The 22,699-nt window shown below is 38.5% G+C and overlaps 1 protein-coding gene across 8 annotated transcripts in view; it reads left to right on the top strand.

The window, feature by feature from the left end:
* Positions 1-6,678: 6,678 nt before the first annotated feature.
* The window catches only part of DLG1 (discs large MAGUK scaffold protein 1), a 272,975-nt gene continuing 256,954 nt past the window's right edge, over positions 6,679-22,699 (top strand). For 6 of the 8 annotated variants that reach the window (XM_042956292.1, XM_015541483.2, XM_042956291.1 and 3 more), the window contains exons 1-3: positions 7,430-7,742; positions 8,078-8,127; positions 8,828-8,959. In XM_042956292.1, coding sequence (XP_042812226.1) covers positions 8,109-8,127; positions 8,828-8,959 — 151 coding nt within the window. In that variant the 5' untranslated portion in view covers positions 7,430-7,742; positions 8,078-8,108. Of the gene's footprint in view, positions 6,765-7,429; positions 7,743-8,077; positions 8,128-8,827; positions 8,960-22,699 lie in introns of those variants that run through there. The other 2 variants (XM_042956289.1, XM_042956288.1) reach the window with 2 other exon arrangements.

Genomic DNA, 22,699 nt, shown 5'->3' with positions numbered 1-22,699 from the left:
AGCTCCTGCCCTGCCATTTCTAGAGGTACCTCATCATCAGTGGCATCTGGAGCTTATATTTCTTTAACTCCCTTCGGGTTCACCAAGACAAAAGTACATGATTTTTTTATTTTTTAGATTTAAATTTTTAATTAAGAAATATTTCAAATATTCATGAAGTACAGAGGATAAATAGAAGAGACAATCTTACATTCATCATGAACATGTTAACATTATACACACACACATACACACACACACACACCACATTTTTTTCTCCCTACTTGGCTGTTATGGGTTTTTGTTTTTTTTTTGTACCTTTTGTGTGTGTGTGGGGGGGGGGTTATTTAAACTCCCAACTCAGGCACTTGAATTTGACCAATTATCCAACTACTTTCAGTCTTGTTGGGGTTACTAAGCACTCTTATTTTCATTGAAGATGGAGGAACAAGTTTCTTATTCTAATATTTTGGGAGTGATTTCCTGAGGGGAAGAAAGAAGGGAGACATAGCTTTATTCTGCTCCTTTGCATCAAAGCTTCTCTAAATTATTATGGCACAATTTCTTATTAAATATTTGTTCCTCCCTTATTCTTTAAAAAATTTTTTTTTCAACGTTTTTTATTTATTTTTGGGACAGAGAGAGACAGAGCATGAACTGGGGAGGGGCAGAGAGAGAGGGAGACACAGAATGGGAAGCAGGCTCCAGGCTCCGAGCCATCAGCCCAGAGCCTGACGCAGGGCTCGAACTCACGGACCGTGAGATCGTGACCTGGCTGAAGTCGGACGCTTAACCGACTGCGCCACCCAGGCGCCCCTGTTCCTCCCTTATTCTTAAATTACTTTATTCATCTTCATTAGCAATTGGTAGTGCCTCCCCTTTTTATTTTTGTTCTAGTAGTTATTATTTTGTTGTCTCCCCCCGGTCTTGGGTTTTACTTTATTTATTCATATGGTAATTTATAATTTGAAATGATATCCAACTGGGGGGATTTTTGCAGGATTTTTTTTAAATGTTTATCTATTTTTGAAGGAGAGAGAGAGAGAGAGAGAGTGAGTGGGGAAGGGGCAGAGAGAGAGACACACACAGAATCTGAAGCAGGCTCCAGGCTCTGAGCTGTCAGCACAGAGCCCGACGCAGGGCTCGAACCCACAAACTGCGAGATCATGACCTGAGCCGAAATCGGACACTTAGCTGACTGAGCCAGGTGCCCCATTGCAGGATTTTTTAAATAATTTTTTAAAATTTTACAGAGAGGAGAGTTGGGGGGAAAGGGGCAGAGGAAGAGAGAGAGAATCTTAAGCAGGTTTCATGCTCAGTGCAGAGCACAACACGGGCTCGATCCCATGACCTGGGATCATGATGTGAGCTGAAATAAAGAGTAGGACACTCAACCTACTGAGCCACCCTGGCGCCACTTTGCAGGACCTTTAAAAAGCATATTTGGAAGTTTCCTCAACTGTAGCCCAATTTATCTGTAAAAGGTAGAGAATAATTTGATTACAAATAATTAGTCTCAGTTGATAAAATTATCTTTTGGAATTTAAAGAAAATTTAAATAGAAAGTAAGATTTAAATGATTCTTTGTCTTTACTCTTCTGGTGAGCTTAAAATAAGGGAATAATAAAGAATTCAGGGTTACACAACATGAGGAACAGGAAAATTACAGCTCTAGCGAGTGTCATTTCCCAAAAATGAAAAACTGGCACAGAAAACTTTTGGAAAACTGTGGGAGTTTTCTGTGCTACAGGAGATTGGTCACTGGACTTAATTCATGTCCAAATATAAAGAATCTTTTGGCTTCTTTTGTTTATCAGAATTCTATTAGCCAAGCCACATCTCAAAAATGGAATAAAAATGACTTTCTAAAATTCTAATAGTGTTTCTTCAAATTCCAATTAAGTTTCCAAATTTGTGTTCTCTGCCTATGAAAGGATAATCTGGCCAAGGGGCCCTACCCAGAGCCTTCCTTGAATAGACACTGGTAATCCTCTTGGCAGGGAGTGGGGTGAGGAGGCTGTCTCATGTAAGGAGATTTGGGTATTAATCCTAAGGATTTCAATATGGGACCCCACTGTTCTGTCAATACCCCAAGTTCTTCAAAAGCATAGTGGCAAATTTGGTTAAACTTAGAAATGTATCTTGAGAAAAGATTACTAATTCCCATTCCCTCTCCCTGCCAAGAGGAAGACTGATTATTCCTGAAACACTGGTAGTGTGCTGCTGTCACTAAAAAGTCCTCTGATAATTGTGTGTTGATACTGTCTGGGAGCTCTTCTGGAGCTTACTTCGCACATCTGTCAAATGAGGGGACGGCACTAGATAGTGTCTGAGGGCCCTTCCAGGTTGGATGTCCCCTGCAGTTGCAAAACCTCTCATTCATACTCAAGGGTACTTGTCAGGGTAAACGAAGGAGAGGAGGAAGTTAAAGTGGTTTAAATAAATACCTTTGCATGTAAAAAGAGAAAAACAACCAACTCATTTAGTCATAACATATAACTAGGGTGTGGATATTTATTTCCTTGTGGTCAGAGGCAACATTCCTATTTCCATCAAAATTGTCTCGGCTGTTAAAGGCATCCAAATATATGATAAATAGATAAAAGACTAGCCTATTATGTGTGCTTTATTTTACCAGAAATTTTCTCACTGTCTCTCTTCTTTCTCTTACTGTCTTTCTGCCTTTCTGTCTCTCTCTCTCTCTCTCTCTCTCTCTCTCTCACACACACACACACACACACACACACACACACACACACAGTGTGTGGGGGGGTAGTTTGTTTGTTTTTTTAAGAAAGGAGTCAAGTAGAGAAAAGGAAACATAGTCTAATGAGAAAAACAATGAGCTAATGTTCAGTCCCAGCTCCATTACCAGCTAGCTGTAGTGGTCTAAACTGGATTCTTTCTTTCTTCTTGAGTGTCTTCCTCTGCAAATTGGGAAATCATAGCCATTAAGTTTATCTCATAGGTTGCTGTGAGACTGCAATGTGTTAAATCTGTCTTTGAACCTGATACAAAGGTTACACCAGTATAAAAGTATACCAGTTTTAAATGGGAGGCAGTTATTTGTCCTACACCCACTTAGGAACCCATTACACTATAACATAGCAATTTGAGGTGGATTATACATTTAGAAGCATGAGTTCAGTGACTGTCATGGAGATGGGTGACTGTCCACATTTTAAAGGAATTGGTTTCAACCTGTACCTTTTATTCCGATAAGAATTATCTATGCAAAAGGAGATCAGTCTCTGTGCCACTTAAACTGGATAGAATCAATTCTTGATATAGATAAAATGGCAGTAATACCACAGCAGAGACTAAAGCTTCAAATGCTTAGAATTGTGATCTCAGAGGTCCCTTAGCCCAACTTTCTGTGTTGGGTATCTACATCTCTCTGACAAGGAAGCCTTGCTGGTTTCATCAGCCTGTGATTAATGGATAACTCTCACCACCTTGGGCAGCTCTTTGGAATTTTGGACAATTCTGACAAATCATGGTTAAAAAAAAAAAAAAAGAACTTCCTGTGTCCCTGTAACTTCACTTCTGTCCCCCAGATACCCAGAATAAGCCTGTTTGAAGATTGAAGTCAAGCTCCCCAGATATCTCTTTTCTTGAAGAAATGACCCTAGATTCTACAATTGTTCCCCCGGGGTTAAGGCTTCATATCCCTGATTATTCTGGTTACTCTCTTCTTTCCAGATGCTAGTTTAAGTAGACCCTTCCTAAAGTTGGCTGCCAGGAAATGCCCCCTGAGCAATTTGTGGAGATCTGGCTAGCATGGTTACTCTCATCATTCTTGGCACTATTCTTTTTGCAGCCTAAGCTGGCATAAGCATTTTTGACAGCATCAAATTCTTTCCTTTTAGTGATTGCCTTGGCACAGACAGTATACTGCCACTCTGCCAGAGTGGAGAAAATGATGCAGTAGGGTCTGGCAGGACCTGAGCACCTTCACAGAGATTAGGCTTCAGACCTAAACAGGGGAAAGAACAAAGACCGAGATGTGAAGCTATAAGGGTGGCTTGGGTAGAAGGATAGTAGGGGAGGGAAAGTTTAGAACTGAGAGACAATGTTCTTTGAGATCAACTCTCTGAAAACTCAATAGAAGAATTCAAGCTTTGAGCTTTTCCCTGCGATCCTTTGACTCTTAGGTCTTTTAAGTTATTTGAAAGGAAAGTTAACATGGAGCTGGAAAGTTTATATATTAAAAAAAATTTTTTTAATGAGGAAGTTGGAAAGCAATCAGATGCGATATTGAATCCTATTCAATGGTGGCTGCTACCTGCATAAAGGAAGACTTCAAGGAAATAAAAGTTGTTTGCAGAAATCCAGATGTTATTGTTTTGTATGTTGTGATGATGTGGTAGCCAGATTCCAAGATGGTGCCTACTGATTCTTAGATCCTGGTATTCATACTCTTGAGGCTGACCTAAGTAAACAATAGGATACTGTTGAAATGATGGAGTGTTACTTCTGAAATTAGGTCATGAAAGATGTTGTGGCTGATGCCTTGCCCTCTTGGATCACCTGCTCTGGAGGAAGTCTGCCACCATGTCATAAAGACATTCAAGCAGCCCTACAGAAAGATCTTCATGGTGAAAAAAGGAGGCCTTCTACCAATAGTCAGCATTGACTCATCTGAATGAGCCATGTTGGAAGAGCCTCCCTTACTCCCAGCTAAACCTTTAGATGACTGGCTCTGGTAGACATCCTGACTGTGATCTCTTGAGACCCTAAGCCAGGTAACCCTGAATTCCTTACCTGCGGAAACTGTGAGATAATGTTTATTGCTGTTTAAGTTACTAAACTACTATGTTTTAAGCTACTAACCTACTAAGCTTTGAGGGATTTGTTATGCAGCTATAGATAACCAATACAGACGAATAGAAAGGAGGAATGAGGAAGAAAGAATAAAAGCCTCTCATTCTAGGCGTGGACTTGTCTATCGAAGGATGGAATAGATGCTAGCTTCATTTCTGCTTTTAGACACTGCTGACAACCAACAGAGCTAGAGGATGATAAGAAGGAAAGCTTCATGCCCTCTTGTCACCTGCTTCTTCCTCCCCCTCCTCTTTCTTTTTAGCAGAAGACTAGGATGACATTGAAAACTTACCCAAATTTTGCTTTTGGTTTTACAGTGGCCCTTGGGAAAAGCTTCACTGGCCTTCATCCATTTGTTATTAGGCTGTGGTTCCTTGAGAGCAGGGCTTGGATCTTAACTATTTCTATCCTCATTGCCTAGCAAGTGAACATATATGAATAATGAATGATATTAAGGGTGAGGGTGAAATCCCTCCTTCCTCCTGAATTCTGAAGAGATTCCATTCTTTGAATGCTTCCTTAAGTGGAATGATTCCATTCACAGTTGATCAAAGAAGTCTTAATAATAGCATGCATGCCATCAGCCATTTTCACTATTAAAAACCTTCCCATTTCACTATTTTAAAAATCTCTCTAAGCTCTTGCTTTTAGGAGCTTCTTTTCACTTTCTCATCCTATTTCTTCTATGAAATGTTGCTCTAAACTGTTGCTCAAGTTCCCTAGATGCTTGATCCAGGAGAGCGTAGAGGTCTGCAGCCAATATACCAACATACCACTGTCAAGTTGTCCAAAATCACAGTGGAAAGAGCCCTGTACAGGAGCTAGGAGAACTAATTCCAGGGCTGTTGTCACCGATAAGCCTATACGTCCTTAGGCAAGTTGCTTCCCTTCTCTGAACCTCAGTTTCTTAATCCTAAACTGAGAGAGTGGGTCAAGATGAGCTCTAAAGTCGTTGGGTTCTCTGAAGTTAGAATTCCAAGGTGCAATCCCAAAGTGAAACCCAGTGGTTAGCATACCTCTGAGTAACTTTTATGGTTACAGTACAAAGTTTCCAGGACTTCCCTTTTATTAATTAGCCCAAGGATTTGGTGTCCGTGAAAGTCTGTCAGGTTTGCTGGGAAGAGCAATCTTCCCTGAAAGACGATCTTCGATCTTCGTGTTTCCCGTTTTGTTACTAACTCTGGGTGACTTTGGGCAAATTCTCTCTGGACCTCGGAGGAGGGAGCTCCCCGTTATCTAGAAGAGGCTCAAAGACCCGGACGGTGACATTTGGCAGTTCTCCTTCTACAACCTGGGTAGCTCAGACCCAGAGCCGCGTCCTGGCCGGCCCGAGGTCTCGCTCAGAGTTGCAGTCAAAACTTAACCCAGCTTTGCGCGCTAAGGGCGCTGAGGGCGGCTCGGTTTCGGAGGAGGTAGCTACAGGTGAGTTCTTAAAGGGGCCTCCAGAGCTGGAGTAATAACCTGAGACTGATGACTGGGCTGGGGAGCACAGGCAAGGAGGAGTGAATGAATGAGCAAGTGAAAGACGGAACAAATGTTTTCTTTCCACCCTTAAATACATTCACGCTTAGAATTAATCACTTAGACTTAAAAACCCTCTAGTAAAATCATCAAACTCTTTATCTCCCTGTTTTATGTGCCCTTCTTTAATTCAACCCCTCACGCCCCAAAAAACTTTTACTTAAGGGCAAATAATAAAAAAGCCCCAGTACAAAGTGGAAGACAGTGCAGAGATCGCACCCCCAACCCCACACAAACCCCTCCCCTTCCCCCTTCCAGGCTCCGCCCGCCCCCGCCCCTAATGTGGGTGGTGCAGTGGACTCCTCCCCGAGACCGCTTTTCCCTGTTGGGGATCCACCCCCGGGGGCGCCAGGCACTCTCTCCTGCCTTGGAGTTGAAACCGGCACGTGTTTAGTGAGGTTAAAGGGTGTCTCGGAATGTGTGTCTTGGATCTGGTGTAGGTGAGGTCACGTCTCTCTTCTGACACCCCGACCCTTCCGGGCCTGGCGCGCTCCTCGCTCTGAACCGCGGGACATACCGGTGGGCTAGGGCGAGGTAAAGGCGGGCTCCTCCAGGGCCACCAAGGACCACCTGTAGAATCTGTGTGTCAACTCCTTTGTCTTCAGAGCCACTTCAGTGGCCGCTCCCTTAAGCGAGGAGGTTCACTTGCGATGTTTCCCGGGTCCCCTTTCCCGTTCCCCAGCCCCCTCCTGGCCCTCCTCCCCCTACCAACCCAAAGGTAGCAGCGCTGAGAGCCCGGGGCTCGGCGCCAGCCGCCTCCTCACTTCCCATTGGCTGAGAGCGCCGGGAAAGCGGTCACGTGGGGGCGCGGCAGTCCAGCTCCGGGGCCGCCATCTTGGCGGAAAGTTTGGGGGGAGAGCGGTTGGGGGCGCGGAAGGAGGCGAGGTTCCGGGGGTGGGGCGGCTAGGAAGGGAGAGGGCGAGCGGGCGAGCGGGCCGCGGCGACCGAGGCGGCCGCGGCGGCGGCGGAGGAAGAGGAAGAAGGGGCGGTGGGGGTGCGGCCGCCGAGGGGAGCTCCTCCCCCGTTCCCTCACCCCCCTCAGCTCAGCTCCTCGAGCCCCGGGCGGGGCGGGGGGACGTGGAGCGGGGAAGGGCGGGGGAGCCGCCCCGACTCAGGCCGGAGCGCACCCCAGCTCCCAGCGCTCGCGGCTTGCAGGAAGTTTGTGGTGGCGCCGCAGGTGTGGGGGCCCGCCGAGGTGTGCATGTGGGGCGTGAGGGCGTCGCGGAGAGCGGCCGCAGCCCTGTCCGGCCCCCGCTGGAGTAGCCCGGAGGAAGCGAGCCAGGAGAAAGGCAAGCGAGAGGAGGGGGCCAGAGCAGAGTGGGGTGATCAGCCCAGCTGGTCCCGTGTCGGAGCGCTCTTACTGTCGCTGCAGGCTTAGGGGCCAAGGGTCGGAGCGCCTCTGCACCCTCCAGGAGCAGGTGGGGAATATGCATACTTAAGCCGGGGGAGGGGTGGCCTCACGTTTAGGCGTTTAGTACCCTTTGGAGAGGGAGCAGCTTTCGAGGAGAATTTGGAAGCAGGCTTCTCTGTCTGCTCTTAATTTGCCGGGGTACCCACCCTTAGGTAAAAGCTTTCTAGATTCACTGACACTGCTGGGTTTTGAGGCTTTTTCTTTCACTTGGGAAAACTTCGCCAGGTGGCCTTTTCATACAGGGCTGGGAGTTTTTCGACTTGAGATTCGGGGGAAATGCTAGTTTAACTACGACTCTGTTCTTTGCTTTAGTTGTCTCCGTTCTGTTTTATGTTTTCAAAGGTGTGTGCCCTCTTCCTGATACTGGAGAAAAATGCCGGTCCGGAAGCAAGGTGAGAATTTATTTCAGAACTCTCCTGCGAGTGTCACTTGCTTTTCTGTGTGTATGTTTTGTGATTGCTGTGCTTTAAAAATGTTCAGCTCCGGTGAGACAGCATCGTCCTAGCCTCAGTACTTAGGGAATCTAAGCCTCATATCCTTAGAAGGGAGAACCACCTAAATATTTTTCAAACTTTCTTTTTTGACATCTCTTTAGTGACAAGAGAGGCAGTTAATTTTGTTTTCTCTGAAATGTCTTTCCAAAAACTCTGCATTGGTGTTTTAGTATTTTACTTTATCATTCTTACTAAACACTGATTTGTGAATAAACGTGGGATCCTGGTTAAGAACTAGTGTTTTGAAACATTTAAGATTTGGATTATCATGACAAATTATAGATCGATAATTGCTTTTGCATATCAGATCACTTGAAGCCATGTTAACCAATATTTGATCAGTCTTTTATTGTGGTAGATTATTGTGGTAGACTGCTAGCCCACATTTATTACAAACTGCTCACCTTCCTCCTTTCTCTGTGACATATGTTTAAAATGTTTTGATTATTTCAGGGAATGTATGTGTGTGTGAACATAGTAGCATTGATTGACCTAGAGGATTTGGGGAAGTGTTTAGATGTCTCACAGATTATTTGCATAAATAGTGTGTAATGCTTGTATATGTGTAATTTTAATCAGACTCTGCTTTTCTTCTCAGACACCCAGAGAGCATTGCACCTTTTGGAAGAATATCGTTCAAAACTAAGCCAAACTGAAGACCGACAGCTCAGAAGTTCCATAGAACGGGTTATTAACATATTTCAGAGCAACCTCTTTCAGGCTTTAATAGGTGGGAATTAAAACTTTATTTGTGACCATTATGTGTCAACTAGACTTAATGCTCCTCTGAATTCATTTATTTTAAACTTAACAGAGTGATTTACTCGGTTCTCTGTAAGGAATTCAGTAACTTGAACATCCAGTGAGTTGTATGTCTGATAGGCCAATATCCTTTCAAAAAATACCTGATAACTGAAAAAACTTTCATTATGATTATTTCAGTGATCTTTGGCGACAGTGTGTAATATCCTAGCATTAACTAATAAAAGATGGAGAAGTTGCAAGAATGTTTCAGGACCCAAAAAGACAAGAGTGAATAACTTAATTGTTAGCTTGTTTCTATATTTGACTTCTGTTTCTCTGGAGTCCCTCAAAATGTTTGAGGACATCTCCTTAATATGGACCTCTGTTAAAACTTGGCATTCATGGAGTCAGAATTTTAGATCTGGAAAATTATCTTAGAGGTGATTTTGCTATTTTGTCTAATATTTTATCGACAAGAACATTAAAACAATATTATTCATAACTAACTTAAATTTAAGGTTGTGCATTGGTCTAATAAAGAACTGGACAAATAGTCAAGAGTCCTAAATTCTCTTCTTTACACTGCCATTAATTGAATGGTATTATACAAGTTATTTAACCTTTTCTAGGTCGCTATATTAGCTGTAGAATGTGAGTTCATTAGAACAGTGGTTTTTAGCACTCCCTCCCTCCTGATTTTTAAAGTAGCTAGATTCTTTTTTAAAACAAAGTCTTATATTTTGTACACAATTCCCAATTTATGAAACAAGATGATTTGTCTATGGCCTCGAGGTACCTGGAAAGTGTTAACCACTGAACTAGAAAATTTGTTCCTTCCAATTCTAAGAATGAAATGTTTTTAAATTAATCATTGACTATATAAATTAGATATGTACTTCATTGCATTACATTTGTTTCCTTAGTAACTTCCAAGTTGGTATGACCTAACATCTATTGATAGAGTAACTTTTGATGTGTTTGTGGATTACCTTTAAGTTAGTGTACCCTGTCAAAAAACCTTACTGCTAAATTGATACTCTGTATTAAGTTTGTTGTAAAATTAAAGATTTTCAGGAAGACCACTCAGTACACCTGAATAGTTTTAAAATATCTAACGTTATCATAGTATCTATTTATTTAAATTTTTTAATGTTTATTTTTGAGAGAGTGAGACAGAGTGTGGGAGGGGGGGAGCAGAGAGAGACACAGAGACACAGAATCCCAAGCAGGCTCCAGGTTCTGAGCTGTCAGCACAGAGCCCTACGTGGGGCTCGAATCCACCAGCTGTGAGATCATGACCTGAATTGAAGTCGGACACTTAACCGACCAAGCCACCGAGGCGCGCCATTATCATAGACTTTAAAAACCATACACAAGAATAGAACAGTATAATTAACTATTACATAATTAACAATATAATGAACCTATTTTCAAAAATTACCAACATTCTGTCTTTTTTGTTTAAACTCCTCGACATTTTTACATTTCAGTTTCTAAGCTCTGACATTTAAGGTCCAAATGGATGATCAAATTAGATTCCTCTGAAAACAACAAAAAAGGAAGGGAAACATTTTTAGTCATTTGGTTTTCTAAATCAACCTTAAACTTAGGAATGTTTTATTTAGTAGAGTCAATGTTTAGAAAAAAAATAGTATGACTTCTATGTCCTCATTTACCTATAGACAGATAGGTGTAGTCCCTCTCTTTGTGGAGTCTGCAACTTTAAGAAAATTAAATGGTCAGTGAAGTAAATAGAATCTATGCTTCTTAGATTTCTCTGTAGATTGGAGGTAGATTTGCTGTGTTTGGAGGGATTTTTAAAATGTATTCTGCCTTGCCTGTTTTGAGTGTTTATCTGTTCTTACACGTGATTGAATTCTAATAGAATTAGCTTTCGGACAAGTTTGTATTTGGTGATCTTCTTTGTTCTGTATAATTTCATTGGTTGTGAATTTACCTTATATTTAGATTTGCTTGTATTTTAATGTTTAATAGGATATGATACCGAATTTTGGTGTAAGAAAAGTAATCGATTTTAGGAATTTTGAAACGAGTGAATTTAGTAGAGATCTTTATGTGTTTGCATACTGTAATTGAATTAATTGTTGACACTGCCTAAATAAATGTATTCTTTTGTGTTTGCTGAAATTGGGTTAATTTATTAACCTTTGTTACTTTTTTCAGTCTGAAAATGTTTAGGTTAGTAAGACTTTCCTTTTGCTTTGCACCGGTACCATTGTTCTTGAAACAGCACATTAGCGTACTTTAAACCTGTAAGTCGCCCTGAGCTACACTAGAGTATTGTGTTCATAGTAGGTGCTGAAAAATACTGGATCAACTTTTTTCCTTTAGTAGGCGGCGCTCTTTTTTCTGAGGTAGTATCTGTGGACCGTTGGATTAAAGGAGACATGGGTCTTGACAATCTGAGTTGTTTCAAAGGTTCTTGACTGCCTGAGTTTGGAAATCATCTCCTTAGGTCATAGTGAATTATGTAGTTACTTCTTTGTACTTGTTGTCTGCATAATTATTTATTTATTGATTCTTTGAACTGGTAGTTTGCATTGACTGTTCTCATGCATTTTAAAGAAGGTTGTGTGGGGTGCTGCGGTTTTGATGCTATAGAAATGTTGATTTATTTTCTTCTTCCTTCTGTAGTTGATACCTTATATAGATTAGGTTTCTGGTACCCTGAGGTTATTCAGAGGAACAAGTATGTGTATATTGCATTACATCTGTTCTGAGATAACAATTTTTAAATATTTTAATATCTTTGAATTTGGGATACATTTTATGACTGATGTATGTTGGAAATGATTTTACATTCTTAGTGGCACATGATAGAATGGTACATCTTAGAACTGATGTCCTCATTTCAATGAAATATGGCAATCACTGTCCTAGCTCTGATGTTTGCTAGTATCTTTGAAGGTTTAAAAACTACTGAACACAGCAAAGTTTTTATTAACTTTTGAGTTTCAGGTGATAAGTTGCTTCTTTAAAGCTGAATATTTAAAGTTATATCTAAAAAAAAAAGTTTATGAGCTATACATTTCTTTAAAATTTATTCTCCAAATACCTGGTGATTATCTTTGTGTAAATGGGAGACAAAGTCTGCCTAATTTTAATCCTTAATTTAGGTGAGTACAATTTGAAAATGTAATATATTTGATTTTGTATTCTCATATTCTGCACTTACATTTGAAAAATTTATAAATAAGTAGACTGACTGGGTGTTGTTTGATTCCAGGTCAGAGCCCAGGTGTTCAGATCCAGCATGATTTGAGGTTATTTATGATTCTTAGGTTTATCTAGGGTCTGAGATGATCTTTTTAATCCTCAAAGATTTCATATTAGTCTAGCGCCCCCCCCCCCCCCCCCCCCCCCGGGCGTTACTTATGGGATCAAAGAATTCTGCTTTTCTTGAGCACAGGAAGAGAACCTGAGCTCAAGATCAGGCTGACTTTAGAGACTTGAGTAAGTTGAGTCATGGGATTTGTATAGTTTGTCTGCAATAAATAGCAAGCTTATTTTAATGCAGTGTTTTATTTTAGTTATGAGATTTGTCAAAATGAAGATGGATCATGTAATAAATAATATTGTCCATTTCTGAGATTTTTTGACTTCTACTTTATTTGTTGCTGTTCTTTTAACTGAGTTTCAGTAGGCCTTGTAAACATGGTAAAGAACATTTGAATTTGTGGGTACTGGCTTTCAAAAAGTATGACTCCTTTTTTTTAAATGAAAAAAAAAGTGCATCATCTTAACCACTTTTTTTTTTAAACAATTTTTTTAGTGTATATTTACTTTTGAGACAGAGACAGCATGAGCAGGGGAGGGGCAGAGAGGGAGACACAGAATCCGGATATTTACTTTTGAGACAGAGACAGCATGAGCAGGGGAGGGGCAGAGAGGGAGACACAGAATCCGAAGCAGGCTCCAGGACTGAGGTGTCAGCACAGAGCCTGATGCAGGGCTCGAACCCACGAACCGTGAGATCATGACCTGAGCCAAAGTCAGATGCTTAACTGACTGAGCCACCCAGGCACCTCTTAAACACTTTTAAATGTATAGTTCAGTATTATTAAGTACATTGGTGCAAAAACAGTTCAGAACTTATTCCTCTTTCAAAACCAGAACTCTACAACACTCTCCTTTTCCTTCTGCCCTCAGTCTCTGGTAACTACCATTGGAGTTTCTGTCTCTGATTTTGACTACTGTAAATAACTTATATATATAGTACTTGTCTTTTTGTGTCTAACTTATTTCGCTTAATGTTCTCAGAGTTCCTCCATGTTATAGCATGTGACAGAATATCCTTTCTACCTAAGGCTGAATTTTTTTACTGTATGTATATACCATATTTTGTTTATCCATTGATGGGCATTTAGGGTGTTTTCATCTCTTGGCTATTGTGAATAGTGCTGCTTTGAACATGGGTGTGCAAATATCTCTTTGAAAAACTGCTTTCAATTTTTGGGATATCCAGAAGTTGGATTATAGGATCATATGGCATTTATATTTTTAATTTTTTGAGGATATCATACTGCCTTCCATAGCAGTTGCATTATTTTGCAGTCCCACCGACAGTGCACAAGGGTCCCGGTTTCTCCATATTCTTGCCAACACTTGTTATTTTCAGTTTTTTTGATAGTAGCCATCCTAATGGGTATGAGATTATGACTCTTTTTTAAGTACATGTAAAAAGTAACAATAGCTGACATTTCATCGAGTACTTTCTGTGTGTGATGCAAGTGTCTCATTTGTTATAATCCTATGAAGCGTATATTCATCTATGAGGTGATTGTGTCATTTTATATCATTTTATAGATTAGAAAAGTAGGCACTGAGAGATTACAGATCTTGTTCAAGGACCTTCAGATACTAAATTGTGGAGCCAGAATCTGAACTCCATCTGAATCCAGAGCTGCTCCTCACTTTCAGTTATTAGGATGTTATCTTGAGTTGAATATTTTAATGTGAGAAAGAACACTAACAACAAGCGTGGTAAACATAGATGATGGTCTGTAGGTTCAGTGGTTTTATTTTTAAGTTTTTTACTTTGAAGGAGAATATTTATGATGGAATGATGTTTATAATTACGGAGTTTACACATTTTGGAAAGTGTATTTAGTAATCAAGGTTTGTGAACTTCTAGCTATGATGGTAAAATGTCAAAATTTCTTAGATTTTTTGTTTCTTACTGGTCCCAGGGATACTGTATTTTAGTTTGTTACTAACTTCATTTGTGTGACTTTGCAAGCTAGGTTTGAGAAAGGAAAACATTTATTACAGGCTGTGGATCATTTTATTGGCTAAAACTTTATAGAATTGGAGGAAATTTTTATTAATTTTTCAGTTGATGGTTTTGATTGAATTGGATTATTATTTATATGCTAATAGTTTTGCCTACTACTGCTCTGAAGCAGTGCTTTGATTATGTTGAATCTGGTTGAATTCTCTTCAGAACCTTGTAATCACAGGGCTGTAAAAGCATCTGTAAATATTTCTTCTGGTCTAAGCAGTTTCATCTATGTAGGGTCAAGTTTTTCCCACTAAATTTTTTCTTTTCTAAATTATTTTTCCAGTATACTATCAAGTCTAGGACCAGGTATTTCATTTGTCATATCTCTTTGGTCTGGGCACATTTCCATATCTTGGTCTTTTATGACATTGGCATTTTTGAAGGATACAGTTCCCCGTTTCTTTAATTTTTTTATATAAGTTTTCTAATTTTGGGTTTCTCTGGTGTTTGCTTGTGATTAGATTCAGGTTATGTATTCCCTAGGGTTCTGTACATTCAGAGGTACAAGATATCTTTCCTTCATCGGTGTTGTTAATTTTGATTACCCAATTAAGGTGTTTGATTTCTCTACTCCATAGTTAATGTTTTTTCCTTGTTTATAAGCAGTATGTGGGGGTGACACTTCAACACCATGTGTATGTCTTGTTTTTTAGCAAAATTTCCACCTAGACTTAGTATCCATTGATGATGCTTGCCTGAACCTTTTACTATGTTGAAAATGACAGTTGAAAAATGGAAGTTTTATAACAGTGGCACTCTTCTACGTTTTCCAATTAACGCTTGGCATTTTACTGTAAGAACCCTCCTCTCCCATTTATCTATCTATATATGTATCATTTAAAAAAATTTTTTTAGGGGCGCCTGGGTGGCTCAGTCGGTTAAGCGGCTGACTTCGGCTCAGGTCATGATCTCGCGGTCCGTGGGTTTGAGCCCCGCGTCGGGCTCTGTGCTGACAGCTCAGAGCCTGGAGCCTGTTTCGGATTCTGTGTCTCCCTCTCTCTGACCCTCCCCCATTCATGCTCTGTCTCTCTCTGTCTCAAAAATAAATAAACGTTAAAAAAAAAAAAAAAATTTTTTTTTAAAAAATAAAAAAATTTTTTTAGTGTTTATTTATTTTTGAGAGACAGTGTGAGTGGGGGAGGGGCAGAGAGAGAGGGAGACACAGAATCCAAAGCAGGCTCCAGGTTCTGGGCTTGTCAGCACAGAGCCCAATGTGGGGCTCGAACTCCTGAACCGTGAGATCATGACCTGAGCCAAAGTCGGATGCTTAACTGACTGAGCCATCCAGGTGCCCCTGTATCATTTTTCTTTTAATCGTTGATATTTATTATCATCCTTAATGATTTTGGTGTTCAGATTGTTTCTGATTCATTTGGTGAGAACTCTCTCAAGCTTGCTTTTATGTCCTTATCACATGCCCCTATTATTTTGAGTACTTTCTCATTTTTTTTGGCCTAACAAGGTATTCCAGATTCATCTTGTAGGTATCTTGCCCAGCCTTGGAATCAGCCATTTCTCTGAGAAGTTCTGGTTCCTTTTGATACTTACCTCATTTTAAGGAATATGTGTGTGAAAATACCCTATGACTGTTAGTTAAATGGTACTTAAAATATTGAAATAACTTATTTTTGGACATTGGCTTGATATTTTCCTGTTTCTAATGTGCAAAACACAAATTGTAATACATAGTTTAAAGTTTTATAAGATATTCTTTTTGGGGATCAAAATGGTTTTAATGTACATAGGTTTAGAAGAAGCAGAGTATTCTCGAGTAGACTTGACTATTGCATATTTTAGTTTGTGAAAACGTTGTACTTGCTTTTAGTCAATTAACTGATAGAATTTTTTCCCTCTGAAATGGCTGGGTTATATTGCAATGTTTTCAGCTTTCTAGTTGCCTAACTCTCCAAAATGGAATTTATTGTAAAAAATAATGCATATTCCATGTAAAGCATTTAAGATCACCTAATTGTACTTTATATAAAATGTTGTCAAGAAAAATCTCACACCAAAGGTAACCTCTTTCCATAGGGTGAATATCCTTCTAGAATGTTATTCTTTATGTATTTATACATAATTTGATTTTGCAAAACAAACTCTCTACACAACTAAAACAGTTGTTTCCTATGATGCGAATGGAGATTTATAATCTCTGTGTAAAGTGAAAAATTGCATCAGATTAAAATACCCGTGAAAATCCTTCCGGAATTTAACACTGTCTCTCATTAACTGCAATATAGTTGTTTTTTTCTCTAGTGGAAAGAAATCATTGTTTCTTCAGTCAGGCAACAGGCATAGTAGTTGGCTTGTGTTTGAGTGATCTCTTGTACAAAAGCACATAATTCTAGAATCAGACTGAGTGCAGTGAGATATAGAGATGTTTACATTATTAGAGGCATATGAAAACGGAGACTACCTGAGGGAACAGTCTTCTCCCTTCTCACTTTTTATGTGCAACGACTTATTGGGTGGACTAATAGGTAGAATTGTCCTTTTTGGTGAAGGGAGGTGCTGAAGTTAGATTTGCTTAAGTGTATGTAGTGTGTATATACATATTAACTGTTTTCATCTCAAAATCTCTCATTGGATATCTTTCCATATCAGTAGGTTTGTATTGTCTTTAATTACTTTGTTTACATTGTATAGATTTACTATAGTTTTATTAATGATTTTCTAGAAGCACTTAAGTATATAACTTTTCTGTATTATAAACAACATTGTATTTGTATATGTCTCTTTGTTCTACATCATTTATTATATACTTTGGGTAAATTCCTAGAAATGAATTGCTTGGTAAAAGGGATTTGCATTTTGGGGCACCTGGGTGGCTCAGTCGGTTAAGCGTCCGACTTTGGTTCAGGTCATGATCTCGCGGTCCGTGAGTTCGAGCCCCGCGTCGGGCTCTGTGCTGACAGCTCAGAGCCTGGAGCCTGTTTCAGATTCTGTGTCTCCCTCTCTCTCTGCCCCTCCCCTGTTCGTGCTCTCTCTCTGTCTCACAAATAAATAAACGTTTAAAAAAAAATTAAAAAAAAAAAAGGGATTTGCATTTTAAAAAGGCTTTTGATGTTTTAAAACGGTTATATTCAATTTAATTTTTTAGGTAGTATGTGGAATAACAACTAATTCACTATATCTTAAACAATACAGGTGTTATCCATCTTTTTAATATTTTCTACTCTGATAGGTGGAATAAACTTTTAGTCATTTTGATATTTTATTATAGATTTGTTTGGTTAAAGAAATAACCAACGATATAAGAATTTTCAGTGATGTATGAATTTTTTTTTAATGTCTATTTTTGAGAGAGAGCATGCGAGACCAAGCAGGGGAGGGGTAGAGAGAGAGGGGGACAGAGGATCTGAAGCAGGCTCTGCACTGACAGCAGGAGCCTGACGTGGGGCTAGAATTCATGAACCGTGAGATCATGGCGTGAGCTGAAGTTGAATGCTCAAACGACTGAGCCACCAGGTACCCCCAATGTAAGAATTTTCTTACATCATTCATTTTAATTTCTTTGGTGAATTATTTGTTCATGTCATCTGCCTCTCCTACCACCTTTCCCCCCCCCCCCCTTTTCTCTTAGAAGTATAAAATTGTTAGGTGTAACATCCACATTAGGAGTATCAACTTTGTCTGCCATGTAAGTTTCAAATAGCTTTCCTTGTTTGTCATTTGTTTTTAAACTTTGATTTTTAAGAAAACCTGTATTTAGATTTATCAATATTCTTTGTGCTTTCTGCCCTTGGTATCATGCTTAGAAAAGCTTCCCTATTCCCAAGATTATAAAAATGTTTCCTGTATTCAGAATCTTTAATACCATCTCTATTTTTTAAACAGAATTAGTTTGGGGCACCTGGGTGGCTCAGTCAGTTAAGCGTCTGACTTCGGCTTAGGTAATGATCTCATGGCTCATAAGTTAGAGCCCCACATCAGGCTCTGTGCTGACAGCTCAGAGCCTGGAGCCTGCTTTGGATTCTGTGTCTCCCTGTCTCTCTGCCCCTCCCCCACTCATGGTCTGTATTTCTCTCCTTCAAAAATAAATAAACATTAAAAAAACTGTAAACAAATTTTTTTAAATAACTTTTTAAAGTTTATTTATTATTGAGAGAGAGAACACAGCTGGGGAGGGGCAGAAAGAGAGAGGGAGACACAGAATCCTAAGCACGCTCCAGGCTCTGAGCTGTCAGCACACAGCCTGATGTGGGGCTCAAGCTTACCAACCGTGAGGTAATGACCTGAGCTGAAGTCACATGCTTAACTGACTGAACCACCCACACGTTCCCGTAGCATCACATTTAAATCTTTAATACATTTGGAAATTATTTTGAAATAAAGTGAGATTGTTTTTTAAAATATAAATGTTATTTTTATACTCCTTTGTACATTTTTAAAAATTATTAGACTTTTTTTTTTTTTAGCAGTTTTAGGTTTTACAGGAAAATTGAGTGAAAAGTACAGTTCCTATATCCTCATTACCACTCTTCCTTCCATTTCCTTTCATTAACACCTTGCATTAGTGTTATAGTTGGTAAGCCAGTGTTACTATAGTCCATAGTTTACATTGGGGTTCACTCTTTGTGTTATACGTTGGTAAAGTTGACATACATATTTGTTGTTCTGACACATGCATCCACTATTACAGTATCATACAGAATAGTTTCACTACCCTGAAAATCTCTTGTGCTATGCATGTTCATCCCTTCTTCCTCCCTTTAAGTCCCTGGCAACTGCTGCTCTTTTTACTATCTCCATAGTTTTTTGCCTTTTCCAGAATGTCATATAGGTGGAATCATAAGTATGTAGCCTTTTCAGTTTGGCTTCTTTCCCTTAGCAATATGCATTTAAGTTTTCTCAATGTCTTTTCATGGCATGGTAGCTCATATTTTCTTTTATTTTTTAAAGACTGTTTTTTAGACCAGTTTTATTAGAGTTCACAGCAAAATTGAGAGGAACGTACAGAGATTACTTGTATACCTCCTGCGTCCACAGATATATAGCTTTCCTCATTATCAACATACCCTACCAGAATGGCACATTTATTACAATTAACAGACTTAACATGGGCACATCATTATCCCCCAATGTCCATAGTTTACCTTAGTGTTCATTCTTGGTATTGTACATTCTGTAGTTGGGACAAATGTATAATGAGATGTATTCACCATTATAATATCGAACAGTATAGTTTACTGCCCTAACAATTCTGTGTACTCTGCTTATTCATCTCTTTCCCACTTGCAACCCTGGCAATCACTGATCTTTTTACTGTCTCCATTAGTTCTGCCTTTTCAAGAATGTTGTATGGTTGGAATCACACAGCATATATTTAAGGTCTTCTACATCTTTTTATGGGTTGATAACTTTTTTTTTTTTAAGTGCTGAATAATATTCCATTGGATGCATTCAGTTTATGTTTTCACCTATTGAATGATATCTTGGTTGCTTCTAAGTTTTGGCAATTGTGAATAAAGCTGTTATAAACATCTGTGTGCAGGTTTTTGTATGGATATAAATTTTCAGCTCATTTGGGTAAATACCAAGGACCATGATTGCTGGATTTTATAGTAGGATTATGTTTAGTTTTGTAGGAAACCACCAAACTGTTTTCCAAAGTGGCTGTATCATTTTGCATTCCCACCAGCAATGACTGAGAGTTCTTATTGTCCCATATCCTTGTTAGCATTTGGTATTGTCAGTGTTCTCTATTTTGGCCATTCTAATGGGTGTATGGTGGTATCTCATTGGTATTTTAATGTTCATTTCCCTGATGACATATGTGGACCATCTTTTCATATGCTTATTTGCCATCTGTATATTTGCTTTGCAGAGGTATCTGTTAAGGTCTTTTTAAAAATATTTTTTCCATGAAATAAGGTATTTTCATAGATTAGAGATGTTGCCAATGCTATGTTAAATTATTACAGGTTCTTGACTACTTAGACTTCCTACTCTGATCTTTGTTTCTTTAGTTTGAGAGTTTGTAAGTATTTCTGTTTGGGATGATAAAAGTGGTAACTAAAAGCTAGAGAACATTTTCCTCACACTCCTTTGTGGGTGTTCCTGGAATTTTGTACTTTTCCTTATTCCTGTTTTGCAAACTTTGAATTCTGCAAGAAAGTAACAAAGACAAATGAAAATGTTTTACTTAAATTTAGAGAGTTCTGAAATATGTGATCTTAGAGACTTCCTGAAAATATATATTTTTTGGTGATAGAAATGATTCTTCTCTGTTCTGTTGGACTAGTTGTATGTGCCCAAGTTTAATTTAGAATTTTTAATTCTCTTGAAATTTTCGATTGTTCAGTTGTTTCTATATTTCTAATTTATATATGGTAAGTTTTTAGCTTTGTTACCGTGTAATTTAGATCTTTGTTCAGGAACTGCACTTGTGGGGACCCAGTTTAGTTCAAAACAGAAGGCACTTGATAGACTATAAATGGCAAATAGAAATAGACTGTGTTATGACTGATCCCGTAGGCTCAACAAAATTAATGTTTCTAATTGTGAAATGACTCAAGGGTAGTTTTCTCTAATGTATGTTTTAGTATTCCTGCATTTTTTTTGTGTGTTCTTGCTTGCTTTAGTGCATCATTATTTTTAAAAGGAAATAAGTTTTTTCAGGGTAGTAAATAAAAATGTAATTAGTCATTTTAATTATGTGTCTGGTGTACATCTGGGTGAGCTATATGGATTTTCAGATGAGTATGGAATTACTCTTATTTGTTAAATGACAATCATTTTGACTACTATATTCTCCCATTTTCTATATACTTTCATACGAAAGATTCAAGATTAGAGTTGACTCAAGTGAATTGTTTGCATAGGTTTATTGAAGGACTCTGTCATTTTACATGTGATAGTAAATTTGGCAATTTCTCATTAAATAGTATTGAGATGGGACTACTGAAGCATTATTTTGCTGTGATTACATGTTTTCATAGTCTGTATATTTTGATATAATTATGCATAGCCCTGATTATTGGCATTGAATATTATTGGCATGGGAACATATAAATGATTTATACGAACCAGAATTGAAAAAGAATTTTTCATTGTCAAAAAGCTGGTTAATTTAATTTTCAAAAATGTTAATACATGTGTAGTAATAGAAATTTAAAATAAATGTGTGTGTAAGATTTTGTAGCACCTTAAAATGTAGCCATCACATTTTTATAGAAATCTACCTATTTAAAAAAATTTTTAATGTTTATTCATTTCTTTTGAGAGACAGAGAACAAGTGGGGGAGGGGCAGAGAGAGACACACACACACAGAATCGGAAGCAGGCTCCAGGCTCTGAGCTCCCAGCACAGAGCCTGATGTGGGGCTCAAACTCACGATCCATGAGATCATGACCTGAGCCAAAGTCGGCTGCTTAACCAACTGAGCCATCCAGGTGCCCGTAGAGATTTACTTTCTTAAATCTACCTGTTTTAAGGTGGTGTTATATGATTTTTAAGTGTTACATATTTTTCCTCAGTTTTCTCCATCTCTCAAAGACATGATTATTATACCTCATCTTTCAATTCTTTTCTCTCCTAAAACATATTCACTCCATTAGTATTCATTGATTGAATGCCTTTATTTATTTTCATGAAGTTGGTTTTTTGAGAATAACTTGGAATGTCAGATTTTAGCATGTTAAACATTTTCAAGAAGTAGGAAAGATTGGGATTATACTAGAATTAGTTTTTGTTATATTTGACTTCTACTTATAGTAGTAACTTCTGCTTTACTTTAGTCTAGATATCTTGTGGAACTCAGTGTTATACTCCCCAGGTTAGAAACATCTAAAGAAAAAGTAGAAAGTAATGTTTTGAGTCTTAGAATGTTATTGTAAAAATATTTTTCTTGTCACAGTCATAATCTTTTTCTTTGCTAAATCTTTATAGTTATGATAAGTGTTATAATTATTTTCTGACATAAAATGTAGCTTATAAAGAACAGGGACTGCTGATAGCATGGGAAATAATAAGTACTTTGGACTTAATAAGAAAAGCTCAGCCTGTGTCCAGTTTTTCCAGAGTGCCCTTTTTGATCAGGCATACCTTTGAGAAATCTTTATTGATACAACTGAACAAATTGTAATAGATAAACATTTTCTGAAGAAGTGTTACTTTGTTGCTGATCTTTATAGTCTTGAGATACCTTCAAGATGAGGAAGTGTGTGGTGGACAAATGAAATAAAATGTGTGGAATGTTAGTCAAGATGGGATATGGGTCAAAATTAAAGATGTGTGTGTATATATATTTATATATTTTAAAGGAAAGTGATAATAACTGACAAACTGTCATACCAAAAGTGTCACCACACTATACATGTGTTAACAGAAATATTTCAGTACTTTTGCATATGGTTTTGGTTTGCCAAGTGTGGTAACGAATCTCTTTTTAAGCTGGGGATAGATAATAATCTGGTAACAGT

This window comes from Panthera tigris, chromosome C2 (genome assembly GCF_018350195.1).
Source record: "Panthera tigris isolate Pti1 chromosome C2, P.tigris_Pti1_mat1.1, whole genome shotgun sequence".
Lineage (NCBI taxonomy): Eukaryota > Metazoa > Chordata > Mammalia > Carnivora > Felidae > Panthera > Panthera tigris.
The sequence above is the reverse complement of the archived record's forward strand: the minus strand, read 5'-3'. Positions and strand labels throughout refer to the sequence as shown.